Source organism: Cetorhinus maximus, chromosome 17 (genome assembly GCF_964194155.1).
Source record: "Cetorhinus maximus chromosome 17, sCetMax3.hap1.1, whole genome shotgun sequence".
In the NCBI taxonomy this organism is placed as follows: Eukaryota; Metazoa; Chordata; class Chondrichthyes; order Lamniformes; family Cetorhinidae; genus Cetorhinus; species Cetorhinus maximus.
The window spans coordinates 83,866,521-83,885,579 of record NC_135895.1 but is presented as its reverse complement, the minus strand read 5'-3'; the positions used below and the strand labels follow the sequence as shown (position 1 = coordinate 83,885,579).

At 43.9% G+C, this 19,059-nt stretch overlaps 1 protein-coding gene across 1 annotated transcript in view; it reads right to left on the bottom strand.

Moving 5' to 3' along the window:
- Positions 1 to 10,245: 10,245 nt before the first annotated feature.
- The window catches only part of LOC144692770 (ADAMTS-like protein 2), a 91,307-nt gene continuing 82,493 nt past the window's right edge, over positions 10,246 to 19,059 (bottom strand). The window contains exons 16-17 of the mRNA XM_078561848.1: positions 16,228 to 16,372; positions 10,246 to 12,121 (exon numbers count right to left, since the gene is read on the bottom strand). Of these exons, the coding sequence (XP_078417974.1) occupies positions 12,006 to 12,121; positions 16,228 to 16,372 (261 nt within the window). The 3' untranslated portion in view covers positions 10,246 to 12,005. The remainder of the gene's footprint in view (positions 12,122 to 16,227; positions 16,373 to 19,059) is intronic.

Here is a 19,059-nt window from a genome sequence, read left to right as displayed (position 1 = left end):
TTTCAATAAGATCATGGCTGATCTTCAACCTCAACTGCACCTTCCCATCGGATCCCCATAGTATGAAAAATCTATCAATCTCAGCTTTAAATAAACTCAACGACTGAGCATCCACAGCCCTCTAGGATAGCAAATTCCCAAGATTTAAGATTTCTACTCATCTCAGTCCTAAATAATCGACTCCTTACCCTGGAACTTATCACCCCTAAGTCTCCAGGTAGGGGAAACAACCTCTCAGTATCTATCCTGTCAAGCCCTCTCAGAATCCTACATATTTCAACGATCACCTTTCATTCCTTTAAAATGAGAGAAGACTCTCCACATCTCCCCATAGTTCTTTTTATTTACTCCATAAAATACCTTCATAATTTTAACACGTCTAATAAATCTCTCCTTAACCTTCTCTGAGGTATGGTTGCATCTGATGATGACCACAAAACCATTACCAATTGTTGTAAAAACCCATCTTGTTCACTAATGCCCATAGGGAAGGAAATTTGCCATCCTTACCTGGTCTGGCCAATGTGCAACTCCAGACCCACAGCAATGTGGTTGACTCTTAAATGCCCTCTGAACAAGGGCAATTAGGGATGGGCAATAAATGCTGGCCTAGCCAGCGACACCAATACCGCATGGATGAATAAAAAAAAGTCTCTTTAGCTTTATGAGGGATTAAGAACTTGAGATTTAAAAGCACTTGGAATTTAAAAGTTTTGAATGGGCTTTCATGAATGGGAGTGTATGTTTTAATATTGTGAAGGTTTTAATAGATCTTTAAACCTTTATTAATCACAACATGGCTCCTGAGGTCTGCCATTGGTGAATACTAGGTGAGTTGGCGTGGAGGGTGCAAGGGAAACGGGTGGTGAGCGAGGGGCATGAATTGACATGGGGCTATAAGGGGTCATAGGGATAGTAGGGGATGGATTGTCATCATGAGGTGGCATGAGATAGCATGGGAGTAGGTGGGGGTGATGGGGTATGAGGGACGAGGGCAAGAGGGCCTAAACTTTTAAGGAAACAAGTGGGACGAAACCCGAGACAACCAAGGTGCACCTACAAACAGCCCACCTCGGCACCCGAGGGCAGAGTATAAATCAGGAAATTGGAGCAACATTTAACAAGGGTAAATCAATAATAATGGGGGTTTTTAATCTTTATCTAGACAAGGAAAAATAAAATGGCAAAATTGGAAGATGAGAACACAGAACGCATAGAAAACCAACATGTCAAGAAAGCAACTAGAGAACAGATTATTTTAGATCCAATGTTAAATAATGCAACAGGGTTAATTAGTAATCTTATAGTAAAAGGACCCTCAGGGAATATGTGCAGGTGATTTTACTTATTTAAGGCCAGAGACCAAGAATTACAATTGACCCAATCCCACACTAAATCCAATACCTTTATTGGGAATTTTAAACAAAATAAGTAAATCATAGTTATCCCTCAGGTGGTCAATCTGAGATGATTGTAGGCCACTTAAGAACAATCTTTGACCAAGATCTTCCTGCTTGGTTCAGCAGGACTCTTCCCATTGATACATATCTTCTATCTTCTTTCTGAAGCACTGCCCATCAATATGTATCCTCTGTCTTCCTTATTGAGTGCCCTTGTGTGGGACTTTTTCAAGGGTTTATATACAGTTTTTCAATGAGCTCATGCACAATCCTCTTCTGGTTAGCTGGGTGCATGATTGATGGTTGCCTAGCATATTCTAAAGTTGCCTTCCATTGGCTGAGCCATATAAGGACTTCATCCTGTCCCACTGTGATTACCTGTCTGGCTTCGATCAATTTGCTGCCAATAACTTCTATTTCAATGTAAGTTGTCCAAATCAGCAGTATCACTGCAATTAACCATTACCAATGTAATAAACAAGTATCGCAGCCATTCGGTTTTCACATGACCAACACTGTTCTGAAATCATAGCCAGTCCATTAATCCTTTCCTAACATGTGATAGAAATTGAAGTTCAGGGGTGATTTGATTAATTCCAAAACTAGGATCTTAAATTTAACCAATGCAAATTATGTTAGTATGAGGGATGACTTGAGGTGATATACAAGAACAAATGTTTGGAGAAATGATTATTAATTCTCAACTATTGTACATTCCCTAGAGGATTAAAATCTCCACAGGAAAATGGCACAGTTGTAGCTAACTAGGGAATGGATAGTATTAGACTAAAAGAGGGCTAAATGTTGCCAAAAAGCTTAGTAAGCCTAAGGTGTTCATAGAAACCATAGAACCATAGAAAAGTTACAGCACAGAAGGAGGCCATTCAGCCCATCTTGTTCATGCCAGCCCAAGGACACCCATGTGCCCTTTCTAATCCCACCTTCCTGAACCCGACCCATAGCCCTGCAGTTTACAGCACTTTAGGTGCAGATCCAGGTACTTTTTAAAAGAGTTTAGAGTTTCTGCCTCTACCACCAACTTGGACAGCGAATTCCAGACACCCACTACCCCCTGCGTAAAGAAGTTCTTCCTCATGTCCCCCCTACACCTTCTGCCACTTGTCTTGAATCTATGGGCCCTGGTTCTAGAATTCTCAACCAAGCGAAACAATTTTATCCTGTCCACATTAAAAAAAAATCAAAGGATGACCAAAAAATGATAAGGACGGAAACAACAGAATGATGATAAACTAGCAAGAAATATAAAAACAGATTGTAAGAACTTCTACCAGCATGAAAACAAGAGTTTAGCAAAAGTAAATGTGGGTTCTTTGGAGGCAGAGGCAGGGATAAGGAAATAGCACAGACATTAAACAAATGTTTCATGTCTGTCTTAACAATGCAAGCTACAAAATACATACCGGAAGTTATGGGTTACTGAAAGTTTGATGAGAGTAAGGAGCTTAAAGTAATTAATATCAGTTATTAAAAAAGTATTGGAGAAATTAATGGGACTAAAAGCCGACAAATCCCTTGAACTTGATGCTTTACAGTCTAAGGTTCTAAAAGAGGTGGCTGTGGAAATAATGGATACATTAACTTTGATCTTTCAGAATTGCCTAGATTCTAGAAGGGCCCCTGTAGATTGGAAGGCAACAAATGAAACCCCGCTGTCCAAAAATGGAGGGAAGAAAGAAAAAGGGAACTATAGGTTAGTTAGCTTGATATCAATAGTAAGGAAAATGCTAGAATTTATTATTAAAGACATGGTAACAGGGCTCTTGGAAAATCACTACAGGATTAGGCAGAGTCAACACAGTTTTATGAAAGGGAAATTATGTTTGACAAATCCATGATTTGAGGGTGTAACTAGCCTGATAGATAAACAGGGGTCCAGTGAATATAGTAGACTTGGATTTTCAGAAGGCTAAGGTGTCACACAAGAGGTTGTTACACAAGGTCTGGACTCATGAAATTGGGAGTAAATATTAGCTTGGATTGAGGATTGGTTAATGGATCGGAAATAGAATAGGAATAAACAGCCCATTTTCAGGTTAGCAGGGTGTAACGAGTGGAATGCCTCAAGGATCAATTCTTGACCCCAACTACTTATATAATTGACTTAAAATGGGAACTGGATGTAATAAATCAAAAGTTTGCTGATGCTAGGAGGCTAGGTGGGAAAGTAAACTGTGAGGAGGACACAAAGAGGCCATAAAAGGAGTAGACAGATTAAGTGATTGGGTACGCAGGTGTGTAATGTGGGAAACCAATAAAATTATTATTCACTTTAGTAGGGAGAATTAACAAGCAGAATACTGTTTAAAAGGAGAAAAAACTAGGAGATATTGGTATTCAGAGGAATTTGGATGTCCTTGTACATGAATTACGGAAAGTTTACAGATACAGCAAGCAATTAGGAAAGCAAAGGATATGTTAGCCTTTATTGTAAGGGGATTGGAATGTAAGAGCAAGGAAGTTTTGCTGCAATTATATAGGGCCTTGACGAGACTGCACCAGGAATACTATAGACAGTTTTGGTCTCCCTACCAAAGGGCAATCAAGTGCAATTCTGGCAGCTCCTGTCAGTGGCTGTGGAGTGTTTTGGCAGAACTTTCCTCTAGACTCGAGGCTGGAGAGTCTAGAACTAGGGGTCATAGTCTCAGCATAAGGGGTCAGCCATTTAGGACTGAGATGAGGAGAAATTTCTTCACTCAGGATTGTGAATCTTTAGAATTCTCTACCCTGGCTGTGGATTCTCAGCTGATGAGTATATTTAAGATGGAGATCGATAGGTTTTTGGGCATTAAGGGAATCAAGAGATATGGGGATAGGTCCAGAAAGTGGAGTTGATGTCGAAGATCAGCCATCATCCTAACAAATGGCACAACAGGCATATTCCTGCTCCCATTCTTATAGTATTAAAGGACCAGGGCTCAATGATAGTAAAAATCATTATCCCTACCCAGACCCAATGGTAGATGTACAATGCTATGGTGCACCCACTAGCTCTACGCAGTAGTATTGCGAAATATTAGCCGAGGGCAGTGTTCAGCCTCAAAGCCCTGTGATAAATAGTGACAGTGTCTTAATCCCATATCAATACCAATCAATACAGCCAGGCCACATTTTCCACTCCCAAACACATGCACATAGATGTTCTGAATCATTAAACATGCACTGCTTCCAGCATAGGCACATCATTGAAAGTGAAACTAAAGTACGAGTAATCCATCACCATAAAAACCACATGTTAAACTCTCAAAATATGAAAGTGCATAATCACTACCCAAAACATGTACAAAAATGTAACATTGCTTATTCCTTCCTTTCCCTGATAAGGTCAGATCTTCTGTGCGCTCCCACCCGCTGACAGCTGAACTAAGGCTGACCGAGCTCATTTGTTTCCGGGATGTTTAGCAGCTGTAGGGAGCTGGCTTTCTTCCCACCAGTCTGGGCCCAATTCCAAACTGCATAATAGAGGTGAAAGGCTAATGCTCCAACCCACTGTGCCACCTGCTCCTTCCATCTCCTACAGTTAGGAACCAACAATACTTAACAGCTCAAGAGTTTCAGTCAATGCTATCTGGGTCAAGTGAAAGAATTGTTTCATTGCTTCCAACTATGCAGCATCTTCACTGGACTCCGCGGAGCGGCGTATAATTGGAACACATATGCAAATGATCAGTGACATGCTTTCTGAAGTGTAAAATATCTTTACTCCGAGTGCTGCTGGGATTCTTATTTACTCCAAGGGGAAGCTTTCATAATAGTTTTTTTTAAAAACATGGTAAATGAGTGTAGAAGTTCATCAGATTCAACTCCACGTTTACACTCAAAAGAGAGGGGTAACAGAATGCTCTACGTCAGGAGCTGGAAAATGTCATTGGAAGTCAGTGCAGTAGAGGGCGCTCTTCTGAGGTGGGCCTTGGTCCACTGCTGAGCCATAGGGCCGAACTTCACCCAGCCCAACATGATGGGAACGTGGCAGCCGGGCCCAATAAATCACATGCGAGACCACGTGTCAGTCTGCCAAATGCAGGAAAACCTTCCACGATTAAATCAGAGGTGGGAAGAGGCTGACACTATTGGCAGGATGTCAATTAGGTTCATTAATAAGCCAAGCAACACCAATTATCCCTGATCCCACCGGAATTTAGAGGTGGCTCAGGGATTAAATGGGAGTCGCACAGGTCTCCCGTGCCTCCCGAAGGTTGCCCAGCAAACCTCGTCTGGTTTGCCGGCGATCCCATAGGAAAGAATTCCCTCATTCAGAGGCACTCAGTGTCCGATCAAGGGATCCAGCACTCTTGCATCGAATGTACATCGCAAAGATGGGCCATTCAGGAAGGGGGTCTGCTGAAAGCCACTCCCTTGCCCCTGACTTCCCTGTCCCCCATTCCGGTGACCTCCTCCCTGAGACCCCCCATTCCATCCACCCACCTTTTGTCAGGGATCCAGCAACAATCCCTGGTGAATTCCTTACAGCATTACCGGCAGTAGCCACTGCTCCCAGTGGCGCTACTGGCAATGGAGAGCTGTCAGCCTCTGATTGGCCGATAGCTCTCAGCAGTCAGGATCACTGCTCCTGGGCTCCTAAGCCTGGGGAAGGCCCAACACGGGCCAGTTAATTGCCTGATGGGTACTTAATTTGGTCAGACTTCCCCCAATGAAGCAACACAGAGTTCTTCCCGAGTGTCCAAACTAGAGGTAACAAATGTAAGATGGGGTGGAATTTTCCAGCCCGCTCCATGGCAGGTTGCCCCGCAGTGGGGCCGGCGAGACATTGAAATCCCTGTGCACATCGGCGGGACAGGAAGAGATAGTCACTAATAAGACCAATAGGGAATTCAGAAGAAACTTCTTTACCCAAAGTAATGATAAGAATGCAGAACTCACTACCACATGGAGTAATTGAGATGAATAGTATAAATGAATTTAAGTGGAAGCAAGATAAGCATGAGAGAGAAAATAGGATAAGGTAATAAGATAGGGTAGCAGGAGGCTTATGTGGAGCATAAACACAGCAGAGACCAATTGGGCTGAATGGCCCATCCTTGCGATGCACATTCGATGCAAGAGTGCTTCATACCATGCACTGCATTGTGGGTCAGCTTAAAGGTGCACTGCCACCTGGTAAAAGTCTCCCACACTGAGTTAAAAGGTGAGGAAGGAAAAGTCTGCTTCAGTAGCAGTTCAAGGGGGGGTGGGAGTGCAGATGATAGGATACACAAAGCCCTTTGAATGGGATAAAGGGGTGGGTATGTGCAGGTATTGCGGTGCTGTATTCCAATGCTATCCTTCGTATGAGTGTATTGTGAGAGCTATTGAGGGTGTTAGAGGGGCAGTACGCAGCAATGGTTCTGTGAGAAGTAACCCAGGTGTTAAGCTGTAGGAATAATAGTGGAATCTTTCATGCAGAAACTACTTCCACAGATAGAAAACATCCTATCAAGTGATGAAGACTAACTGTTCGAGTGCCAGGGACAGAGAAACTCTGGGCTATCCAGCTATTTCATTCACAAATATCCGACACAAAGTAATGTCAATATGTCACAGAAACAGGACCTTCCAACAGCAAGAATGTTGAATCTGATTAAAGACTAAAATGTAACCTTAATTAAAAACATTATTCCTTTTAATCTGTTCTCTGCACTTAGCTCAAATTCCCACTCCCCCTCTTTTTCTGTTTTTCTTGTTTCCTTTCTCATTTGTTTTAACAGTAATTTTTTAAAAAATTTATTTTGAAAAGGCCAATTATTCCACCATTTTAAAGAGGTTGAACAAGTTTAAAAATAATTGGGATTCAATGGTCTGAAGCCTGGGTTTAACGACCTGTATTCGAGAAGATTTGAAATCCTGGACAAATGGAAGACTGATATGTTCACATCATAGCGTTTTTTTTATATCAAAAGCAGGAAGCAGAAGACTTAATGAATACTCTCATTGAACTTCCTTAAGGTTCAGCTGCACCACACGACTCATTTGAACTCTCTTCTCGCCTTCCATGCCTGACTCCCTTTGGCCCTCTGCTCAGCTGCATGACATGACAGGACTTTGCTTTGAACCTCAGAACAACATCAGGCTCGATCAGACCCTCTGCTCAGTTCTATCGCCTGACTCGATCTGGGCCATGGTCACGCTGTACCGCACAGCACAACTTCGATTTGGTACGATCACTTTGAGCAAAGTACATGACTGAATGCAAAATTACAGCTGGCTTGGGAGAGGCGTACATCATCCATTCTAATCCTGAAATCACGTCACATCAAACAGAAAATGTTAACGATTTCCTCCAGCTCTATAAATCCCAACAGATTCACATTTTGCAGGAAGGATACAAAAGACTTGTGATTAATCATTGCTATAAAAGTGTGAGATATATTAAAGCCAACTTCAAATGCAGAATTTACCAGGTGGCATTTTCCATTCAATAGACCATTAGAAGTTGTGGTCTTTATTTAGAGGTCAAAGTGGGTTAATAAATTGTCAATACAACGCAAGGGTCAGAGCTAAAAAGATGAGTGTGAAGTAAGACTGAGTTGCATAAAGAGATAGAGCCAGAGAGGAAAGGGAAGCGAAGCTGGGAAGAAGTGGAACAAAAAAACGACTGAGGTAAGCAGAGAAGCAGAAAAGCAAAGAGACAAACAGCATAAGGTGAAAAGAAACAGTGGCAGAGACAGAGTCACAATAAAAGCAGAGAAAGACAAAAGGTGATCAAGGCAGAGTGAAAAAGATAAAAAGAAGTAGAGGCAGAAAAAGTCAAAAGAAAAGAAAGCAGCAGAGAGAGATTGGAGAAAGAGAAACTGCGAGCCAGAACTCTGGAGAAAGAAGCACCAAGAACAGCAAGAAATATGGAAACTGAGAGACCGGTGACAGAGAAGAGGGCAAGGGAGAGTGAGCAGAGAATGAGAAAGATAGAGAGCAAGAGAAATAGATAGGGATTGAGATAAAGCAAAAGATAGGTAGAGGCAGCCTCGAAGATATACAGAGACAAAGGTCTATTCCCTGCCAATTGGCCACTTACTCTGATTCCAAGCCCTGGCAATGTCCCATTCTCACAGGTGCACAAGGACAGAGAAAGTTAGAGTACAATCAGCATTCCTGAAAGAGTGTCAGGAGATAGTAGCAGCTTTTACCGGAATAGGCTAGGGAACGGCAAGGGATATCTCTTCAGTTGATCTATAAAGCAATGATTTCTCAACTTCCTTGTTTCCCATCTAGCAACATATTCAACAATTAACAATAGCCTCTATATATAAGCCCCTTTCACAAATTAAAGAGCTAGATACTTCAGTGTCATTTATTTGAGATGACTGCACGTCCACCTGACACAAACACTTTAATCCATGCACTGTAAAACCAGTAGTCCATGTACACAATGGAAAAATTACATGGAAGCCGATTGTATATATCCAGTTTAGAGAAAGTGCAGATAAATGGAGGCGAACAGGATCCATGAGGAGTTGACGAGTCCAACTTGTCAACCGACACCTTATGGTCCAAATTTCACGCTAGTGATAAAGGTTTTAATTTGCCTAATGGTAAATTCTGACTTTAGCCCTTGAGATTGTGACTCCAAGCCGTTCCATTTCTATTTTCCCAGCTCAGCCTGGGACAGTGCCCAGTGCTGTCTTATAACCGGTTAATAGGATTGCAACCTCACTGCTGCTGGGATGTCACATGTTGACTGTTGAAACACATTTGGCTAGCCAGCCCAAAGCATTGTCATCTGCTCAGTCCAGGCTGGATTTCAGCCAAGACCCAGAACAATAATTTATGAGTAACAAGCTCAGCATTTCTTCCTCATATTCAGACTAAATGGTCAGTTTAAAGTACAACTGCTTACAACCCAACATTCTCAACACTTTTCTGGGACTTTGGAGACTCTCCGTCTACCAACTGTTAACCATGGCCTTGCCCCTGCAATTACCTCCATCCCTACAACCCTCTGAGAGGTTTACACTCTCCAATTCTGGCCTCTTGCGCATCAGCAATTTCCTTCATCCCACCACCGGTAACCATGCCTTCAGCTTCCCGGACCTTAAGCTCTGGAATTCCATCCCTAAACCTTTTGATAGCTCCTTATGCAGCTCGGTGCTAAATGCTGTTTTATAACAAACCTATGAAGCACCTTGAGGCATTTTTGCTACATTAAGGTTGCTATATAAATGCAAGCATATTATAAATAGACTTAAAGTAACTGTAAAAGTGGCCAAGTGTTGCTTTATTAGGCCTGATTTAAGATTCCAAGTCCACCAACCTCCAGGGATGATGACATATTTCATTACAGGGACAGTGTCATTAGTACAGTTGGGGAGAAAGCGCCCCATCTAGCATGCAAAATCCGCAGCACTCGACCCGATGGGAGTCAGGCAGGCTCTCGGAACAATTAACCTTTCCCCTGAACATGTGCGAGGGCTCCCAGGAGCTTCTCAGCAGGTCTAGGCTCTGTTGAACTGGGTGGATGGCATTTCCTGGCAGGTGCTCCACAGATGCCCTCTTAACATGAAGACAGGGGGCAGTGGCGGCATTCACAGCCACTTGAAATTTGAAAGCATGGCCATGAGCTGCAAATAGCAGTGCCATGGGGATTTATGCTATGCTCCAGGCCCGGGATGTGACAGTGGCTCTTCATGGGCAATCTTTATCCAATGGGTAACCTGTATCCAATGCCACCATTTTGTCGTTTGAAATGACTCTTACTTTATAAATCAGTGGGTACCAGACACGGAAACATCCCTGGGACTTTCTTGTGTTACTCAATGGATGGAGACTCCATCAGGGCAGCTCAACAATGTCACATTCCACAAAATAGGAGTCACTCAAAAAGTCACTTATTTATTGCTGTACAAAATATTTCTAATAATATAGCTACAGTACATCAATAATCTGTTATTGTAAAATAATTCTAAAGAGTCGCTGTACAATTACCATTTGGGAGCATGTGTTGTCTAGTTGTCATATATTAAAGCTACACCGTACTATCAGAAATACATCCCCGAACTCAGTTTCACCAGGAGTGTTAGCTTCACCTTCCAAAGCAGACCTGTGCGTAGCTACAACTTAAAAGGGCTTTCTGCTGTAGAAAACTGTCACATCTTACTTTGATCGCATTCTGATTGCAACGATATAACTGTGATCATAATGCATGCAGCACAAATCACAGTGTCACTGGGCCAAAGCCTCTTCCTCTCCAGTGACGTCCTGTAGACAGTGTGTCCTGCGAGTCAGTTGGCTGGCTCCTCATCATCAGGTCCAAGGTGACTCAGCCAAGCCACTAACCATGTGGGAGTCGTACTGAAACATGTTTTAATTCCATAAGCAACCCTGTTAAAATCCTGTCTGCTCTTTCCCCCGTTCCCCGGGTGATAATTAAGAATTGAGTGTGCACGCTGTGCCATGAGTTGGAGTATCAGGGTGTTGCGCCATTATCTGATGGAGTACAGCCTCAACCCTTACTAACCGAGTCCCCGAGCCCAGGCACACCACTCCAGGAAGCTACACGCCGGGGGGGAACGGGGAAGAATCAGAGTGATAGAATCTCTCTCACTCCTCTTGATAACTGGCTCCAGGGCAGTGAAGAGGAAGGTTTCAGAAAGGTGGTTTGTTGGCATTCTTGGCTATAAGAATTGCAAGGTCCACAGGTGAGAGGAGGAGTTAACCAGAGAGTTGGGGGAAGATAAAAAGTTGGAGCAGGAAGGGACTGAAGAAAAATTGATGCAGTACTAAATTTCTGCCTCCAGGTGGCTCTAGCAAAGCTTGTAAACAATATGGAGTACAGTACTTCTTGTAATGGTTGGAGGTGTCTGGGCAATCAACTTAGTACTGGGCCAATTTTTTACTTCTAATTATTCACAAGTCTCTTAGCTGTATCATCAGGTCATGACTCTTACATTGGCCCAGAAGCTATTTATATTGTTTCACTGCCTGTGACCACTCCATAGCCATGACTTCTGAGTTCTGAGACCACTGGAAATTTGCAAATGACTGTTGCCCTTATGCCCTCCCCACAGAGCCGCTATAATACTCAAAGATCTAGGTACCCACCTCAGTTAACTATTTCATCTCGTCTTACTAAGACATGGATCATTGTTGGGACTGGCGCCACGCACCTCATTTATGGGATGAGTCAGCTGTCGGAGACCAGAGAAGCTGGCCATTTTGGAGGGGAGGGGTAGTGGAGGGATGGGGGTGGAGGGTAGGTGGTTGGGGATGGGGGCATGGAGGGGACAGGCTCTGGATTGAAGCTCATGCTCCTGTTCACTGACAGAGATACCCAATGGGCCCAACTCTACCCAGAGTAGAGTTCAGGAACTGCTGGAGTTTAGGGTGGAGGGTGAAATAATGGGAACAAACCCACCACCCGTAAGATGTGATGGAAGAGAGAGAGAGAGAAAAAGAGGCAAGAGTGGTATTCTATTCATGAAACAAACACAGATGTGGTTTGGGGGTTCATTTTTTTTTAAGTTTAGCAGTATTGCTTGTTCATACTGACTGGAATTGATTATAAACTTCACCCCCTTCCCCCACCCTCGAAAAAGGGACTGTGTATTTTCTATTATTTCCCCTACAAGATTGTAGCCCTGAGGGTCGTCAGTGGCACTATGCCCTGTTCTTGCAGGATCTGCAGCAGGCCTTCCTGTAGTACCAATGTGTGCACAGCTTCACCTTCAGCACCAGTGCGCAGTTGGCCGTCACTTTGTCCTGACAATTGTCATCTGCAAGGCAAACAGGGTGTAGAGTTAACATGGAAAAACCAGAAACCGATTCATTACCTCCCTTCCATGGCCACCCCACCCCCAACTTGCCAGCCCCATGAGTGTTGCTAACTCTGGGTCGATGAAATCTGCTGGAATACGTCGCAAGGTCTTTGACCTCCAACCACACTCCCCCCCCACCCAACACTATTGCCATTGGTCACCCAGCATGTCCATCCTTGTGGCACAAGACCCCACGCTCAATGGAAATTGATCAAACTCTCTTTTTATCCAATTGGATAATTCTTGACTGTCAGTCAATTAGCCTTTCTCCCTCCCCACCCCCCAATATTTTAATAACTAATAAATGAAAGCGTTCACTAAAAATTTTGGCAACAATACATAGCCTTGTTATTCTCCTCTCTTCACTTGAAACATGTCTGATTGTCCATCTTCTAGCCTGATGCTTGCTATTTGGTCCCTATATATGGTCTGGATAAATCTCATATCTTTACTGGCAATGTCACATTTCAACAATGTCACATTAACTTTTGGTGATAAACACGATCAAACACTTTTTCATAGTCTATGAAGCATTTGTAAATGTTCTAGTTTACTTCCAGATATTTGTCCTTAGGTCAAATATTCCCTCTCTTGTTACTATTCCAGGTCTAAACCCAAACTGTGTTTCACCAAGCTCTGCTTCAGTTTGTAGTCAGAAGGAATACATTAGAAGAACTAGAGTGAAGATTGAAGTGGATGGTGTCACACTGGAACAAGTAGATAAGTCTGTCTACTTAGGACCAATGATAACAGAGGATGGTAGATATGATGCCGAGGTTAAAGGAAGAATAGAGATCGCCAGAAGTATTTCTGTGAAGATGAAGGGTGTGTTATCAACAAGAAAACTCAAGCTTGAAACAAGGCAAAAACTCATAAGATGCTTCATTCAATCCACTTTCCTATATGCCTCAGGAACTGGATAATAAATAAAGATCTGTGGGAGAAAATAGAGGCCTTTGAAATGTGGATGCTAAGACCGTAGGCTAAAAATTCCACATACCGACAAGGCAAATGAAGAGGTGCTTGAAATTGCAAGAACAAAGTTAACTCTAAAAAGTGATATCCAGGAAAGAAAACGTCAGTATTTTCACCATTTGATCAGAGCTGAAAAGCTACAGAGATCTCTTCTAGAGGGCAAAGTGGAGGGCAACAGAAAGGGAGGGGTAGTTGGATGACAGGCGTCACAAAGCGGTGGCAGATGAGCTACAGTGGATGTGTGTGAGGATGGAACAAGGCAGAGGAGCGTGACATACCATGACAACAGATCTCCTGGTAGGAGTAGCTACAAGCAGGAGCACATCGCTAAAAGTTAAAAAAAACACAGGACGGAATTCTCCCATCCGGGACCAAGTGCCGTGACGGGGTCAGGGACAAGGTGTGTTTCCCACCACAGAGTCGGCCGTATCGCGCAATCCTGGCCTAATTAATTATGCAGTCAGGGGGTTTTCCCGACCATTTGCCTGGCAGGGCAGGCTGGTTGGCAAGGGCCCCACCATCATATCTGGGCACCATTTTTTAAAAGGCATCACTGACCCACCGTTGAAGAACGAAGATGGACCTCCTGAAGAAAGAGGATGGGCCTCCAGGAACACTCTGAAGCTGGAAGATGGACCTCCTCGAAGGCACTGAAGCTGGGAGAGCCACCCGATAGATGCTCTCCCCACCCCTGCGGCGTCCTCCAGGGGCCACGGTCGCTGGAGGCCTCCATCCCGGACTCCGGACGCAGCCCCAGACTCTCTTCAGCTAAGTCCCGATATGTTGGTCCAGATGTGTTCTGGACCGGTGTGATTTCCTGCTGGCGGCGCAGACAATCGGACATGGGCGGGGGTGGGTAATTCTGGTCGGGCCTTCAGCTGCATCTGCAAATTGGTTTCACGCTGGCCTCTGGCAGGAATTGCGACCCACTGTGGCGGCCGGGAGTGGATGATCCCGCCGTCATTTTACGTCAGCATGAAACTGATTTTTGGATCCCCCACCACAGTCTCCCACCCGCTGCCGCCATTAAACCCGCCATGGGGGACATGGGAGAATTCCGCCCACTGTCTCCAGAATTTGCCTGCGGCAGCAACCCACAGGATCACAGTTACAGTACAGAAGGCCATTCAGCCTGTATCGGCTCTTTGCAAAAGTGATCAGCTAGTTGTACTCCCCTACTTTTCATCATAGCCCTGACTTTCTTCTCTTCATACGCTTATCCAATTTCCTTTTGAAACCCACAATGGAATCTGCCTCCACCACACTGTCAGGCAGTGCATTCCACAGCCTACCACTCACTGTGTAATAATGTCTTTCCTCATGTCAACTTTGGTTCTTTTGCCATTCGTCTTAACTCAATGTCCTCTGGTTCTCGATCCTTCCACCAATGGGAACAGCTTTTCTCTACCCACACTGCGTTAGACCTCACATGATTTTAAACACCTCGATCAAATCTTCTCTCAACTCTCCCTTTTCTAAGGACAACATCCCCAGCTTCTCTAATCTAACCATGTTAACTGAAGCTCCTTATCCCAGGAACCATTCTCATGAATCTTTTCTGCACCCTCCCTAAAGCCTTCGCATCCCTCCTAAACTGCAGCAACCAGAATTGAACACAAGACTCCAGTTGAGGCCAAACCAGTGTTTTATAAAGGTTCATCACAACTTCCTTGCTTTTGTACTCTATGCCACTATTCATAAAGCCCAGAGTTCCATATGCCTTATTTCTCAACCTGGCCTGCCACCTTAAATGTGCGCACGCATATACTGCAAGGCCCCTCTGCTCCTGCATCCCTTTTAGAATTATATTGTTTATTTTGTATGCCCTCTCCTTGTTCTTCCTACCAAATGTATCATTTCACACTTCTCTGCATTAAATTTCATCTGCCACATGTCTGCCACTTCCGCCAGCCTTTCTACTGTAGTATTAGGGTGTTCGGGACTGTAAGGGTTAATGTGGGACTTGGGAAACAGGACAGCCCACATTATGGTGCAGAAAATCACGTGGGAGTAGTAGAGTGCAGCTGTCAGTCAGGTAGAAGTCGACGTGGGGATAGCACCTAGTCAGGGGTGTATCCTGTATATATGTATATAGTTAATAAACAGTTTCTGTTCAACTGTACAAACCTCTGGGCCTCTTCATGAGGCAACACATGTGTGTCCTCTTGAAGTCTATCATCATCCTGCAGATTTTGAAATTGTGCCCTGCTCACCCAAGTCTGGGTCATTAATATAGATCAAGAAAAGCAACGTTCCTAGTCCCAATGCCTGGGGAACCCTACGATAAACCTTCCCCCCCAGGCCAAGAAACAACTGTTCACTGCTACTCTCCGATTGCTGTCACTCAGCCAACTTTGTATCCACGGTGCCACTAGACCTTTAATTCCACGGACTTCAGCCTTGCTGATAAGCCTGTTGTGCAGAACTTCCTGAAATGCCTTTTGGAAGTCCACATCAACAGCATTACCCTCATCATCCCTCTCAAAAAAACTCATCAAAAAACTTCAAGTTAATTAAACATGATTTGCCATTAACAAATCAATGCTGACTTTCCTTAATTAATCCACTTGTCCAAATGACTGTTAATTTTGTCCCAGATTAGCATTTCTAAAACCTTTCCCTCCACCAAGGTTAAACTGACTGGCCTGCAGTTGTTGGGTTTCTCCTTATCCCTCTTCTCCAACCCCACCATTTGTTTGAGGCTTCATTACATCAATGCCCTTGACCATTGAGTGGAATTAGCCTTAGTAGCCATTTCAGTGGCTCATTCATAAGGGTCTCGGTGTGCATGTCCTTGAATTGGGGAATTAATCCTGGGGGTAGATTGTATTGGGGATTTAATCCTGGGGGTTGGAATTGGGGATTTAATCCTGGGGGAGGATTGGTGATTTAATAATGGGGGGGGGCAATTGGATTGGGGATTTAATATTGGAGGGAGGGGGTGGGGTTGGATGGAGATTTAATCCCAGGGATTGGATTGGGGATTTAATATTGGGGTAGGGCGGGAGGGATTGGATTGCCAATGCAGGTCCTTTACGTGTACTGGATCTCACTCTCTGCATCACGGTGCCTGCTGCAGTCAGTCTTACCTGGTGCATCCGTGGGACACGGTTGAACCTCACATGCCTCTTTTGTCTCCGGTTTTGTGGATGGATCACATCCTTGTCCAACCTCATCTCCTTGGTAACATTTCACCTCCCGAACCCGGACTCCGCTGCCACAGGTTTTACTGCACTGTGCAGGATAAAGAGCACAGTTATTTATCAGACAGCACCAACTGCAGGTTGCCGAATGTAACAGCAATCCATCTGTGGCCAGTTAAAGTGCCAATATTGCATCAATAACACTTCAAAACCAACGAAAGAAAAACTGTTTTAGTTATCAAGAAGGGTTTTAGTGCCCAGGAACAGACTAATTTTCCCCAGAGTCACCATCAAGCATTCACTGTTCAAGGATAACTCAAGGATTACTCCTTCCATACAGCTCCATCAAGCATGTGCAGCTTTTTACACTCCAGTGTCTCTTTATCCTTATATAATTTTGAGACTAGAACTGTGCACAATACTCCACTGTGCTTGAACCACTAGTGAAGCAACCCAAAGCACTTCACAAAGGTGACCAAACAATATCTGAGCCACAAAAGGCAACCTTGGGGCAGGTAAACTGAAGCTTGGTCAAAGTGATGGGCTTTAAAGGAGCATTTTAATGAGGCAAGAGGGGCAGAGCAGTTTAAGGAGGCAATTTCAGAGCTTAGGCAGCTGAAAACAAGGCTACCAATGAAAATGGGAAATGAAAACCAGAGATGAGCAAGACGACAATATTTGAAAAGTGCAGAAATTTCAGAAGGTTATAGGGCAGGAGGAGCTTCCTGAGATAGGGATTGACAGCATTGTCTGTCCCATCTACTTGTCATCAATCAGTAGCGTCAGAAGAGGCTCAGCTTGCTCTGCTGATCGCTCAGAAGTCTCATTAGCACCAGGCAACTGAACAGACGGAGATGTTATCTGGAATGTGCTGCCTGAAAGGGCGGTCGAAACAGATTCAGTAGGGAACTGGATAAAGACTTGGAACAAAAACATTTGCAGGGCTATGAGGAAAGACAAGGGGAGTGGGATTATTGGATAGCTCTATCAAAGAACCAGCACAAGCACAATGGGCTGAATGATCTCCCTTCTGTGCCGTATGATATGATTATAGTATGAACTGTATGAAATAAGGACTGTATGAACAGCCCTTTACTTGCAGTAAGGATTAATCTCCTTTCTGGTCAATACCCTCTCCACAAGCAGTTAAACTGTTTGCCGCATTGACAAGTGGTGGACAGTGCCAATAGCTACTCTGCTTTAACCTCTGTGGAAAGAGCATGCTAATAGGACTGTTACTCAGCAAGCTTTTATGCAGAAAAGGCACGTAACCAAGCGGGGATCCTGATTCCTAGAGCTGGCTTCATACTCTGGACACAGCGGCATATAAATCCATCCTGTGGCCGCAGCGCAGGAGCTGGTGACAGCAAATCAGCCACCCATCACACCCCGACTGCCACACTGCCCACTCAAGCTCCATCCCAGTTAAGCTGCTGAAATTGCGCTGAAATGGAATGACTGTGCAAGTGAGCATAAATGTGTAAATGTTCAGCGTTGCGACCTTTGGATGAAGGGGACAGATTCCTGATCGGAGACTCATCAAAAAAAAAGAATGTGCCAATTCCTACAGCAGGAACACAGCTGATGGGTTTGGGAGGGGGGAATGAGTGAAGGAACTGGAATAGGCCATTCATTCCTTCGAGAATGTCCTGCCATTCAATTAGATCACGGCTGATCTGCACCTCAACTCTGTTTAGCAGTCTTTGCTCCACAGCCCATAATATGCTTACATAACAAATCCATCTATTCTTGATTTGTTTCTGAATGGCCCAGCTTGAATGTTAAGCTTCGGTTTTGATGTCCCCACCAGAGGAAATAGTTTCTCTGTATCTATGAATCTTTGATCATTTCTAAATAATTCGATCAGACCATCCCTTAATCTTCTATACTCGAGGGAATAGAAGTCTAGTCTATCCAGCCTGTCCTCATAATTGAACGCTGTAAGGTCTGGGATCATTCTGGTAAGTCTGTGCTGCACCCACCTCAAAGCCATTATAACCTTTCTGAACACCCCTTTGTCCTTTTGTCTATGACAGCTTTGGCAATCTCTTCTTTGCCTCCACCTATCGCTGGCCCTCTATCCAACTCTACCTGTCCCACCTCCCCTCTACCAGCTTATATTTCACCTCATTTCTATATTTCCTTAGTTCTGATGAAGAGTCATACAGACTCAAAACGTTAACTGTATTCCTCTCCGCAGATGCTGTCAGACCTGCTGAGTTTTTCCAGCAATTTTTGTTTTTGTTTCAGATTTCCAGCATCCGCAGTTTTTTGCTTTTAACCTTTCTGATGTCTGAATGCTGTCAGGGTCTAACCAAGGCTTCATACAACTGAAACCTAACTTCCTATCCTTTATATTCCAGCTGCATGAGATAAAAGACAACTTTCCGTGAGCTTCTCCTACTTGCTTTTTGTACCTGCTTACTGGCTAAATATGATAAATGGAGTTGAGAGTGGGAGAGGAGCTTCATGCCTTGATGTTTACTGGCATCACCTAGTTCCATTGGGCCATAGGCAGTAGAACGGGGAGCAGGGAAACAAGAGTCAAGAAAACAAAGTGCATGAATATCTGATTCCATAATTCATGTGTTTTAGATGTAGGACTTTTAGATTTAGGAATATAACTTCTAACCTGGAGATTAAATCGTTAAATGGAGAAACCTGATTAAGAAACGGGGGAACAATCCTAATGCAAATGCAAAATCCAACAAGCCTGGGTTAATTATCACTAAAAGGTAACCTGTGTTTTCCGGAAGTAGTGGGAAAACCTAAATAATG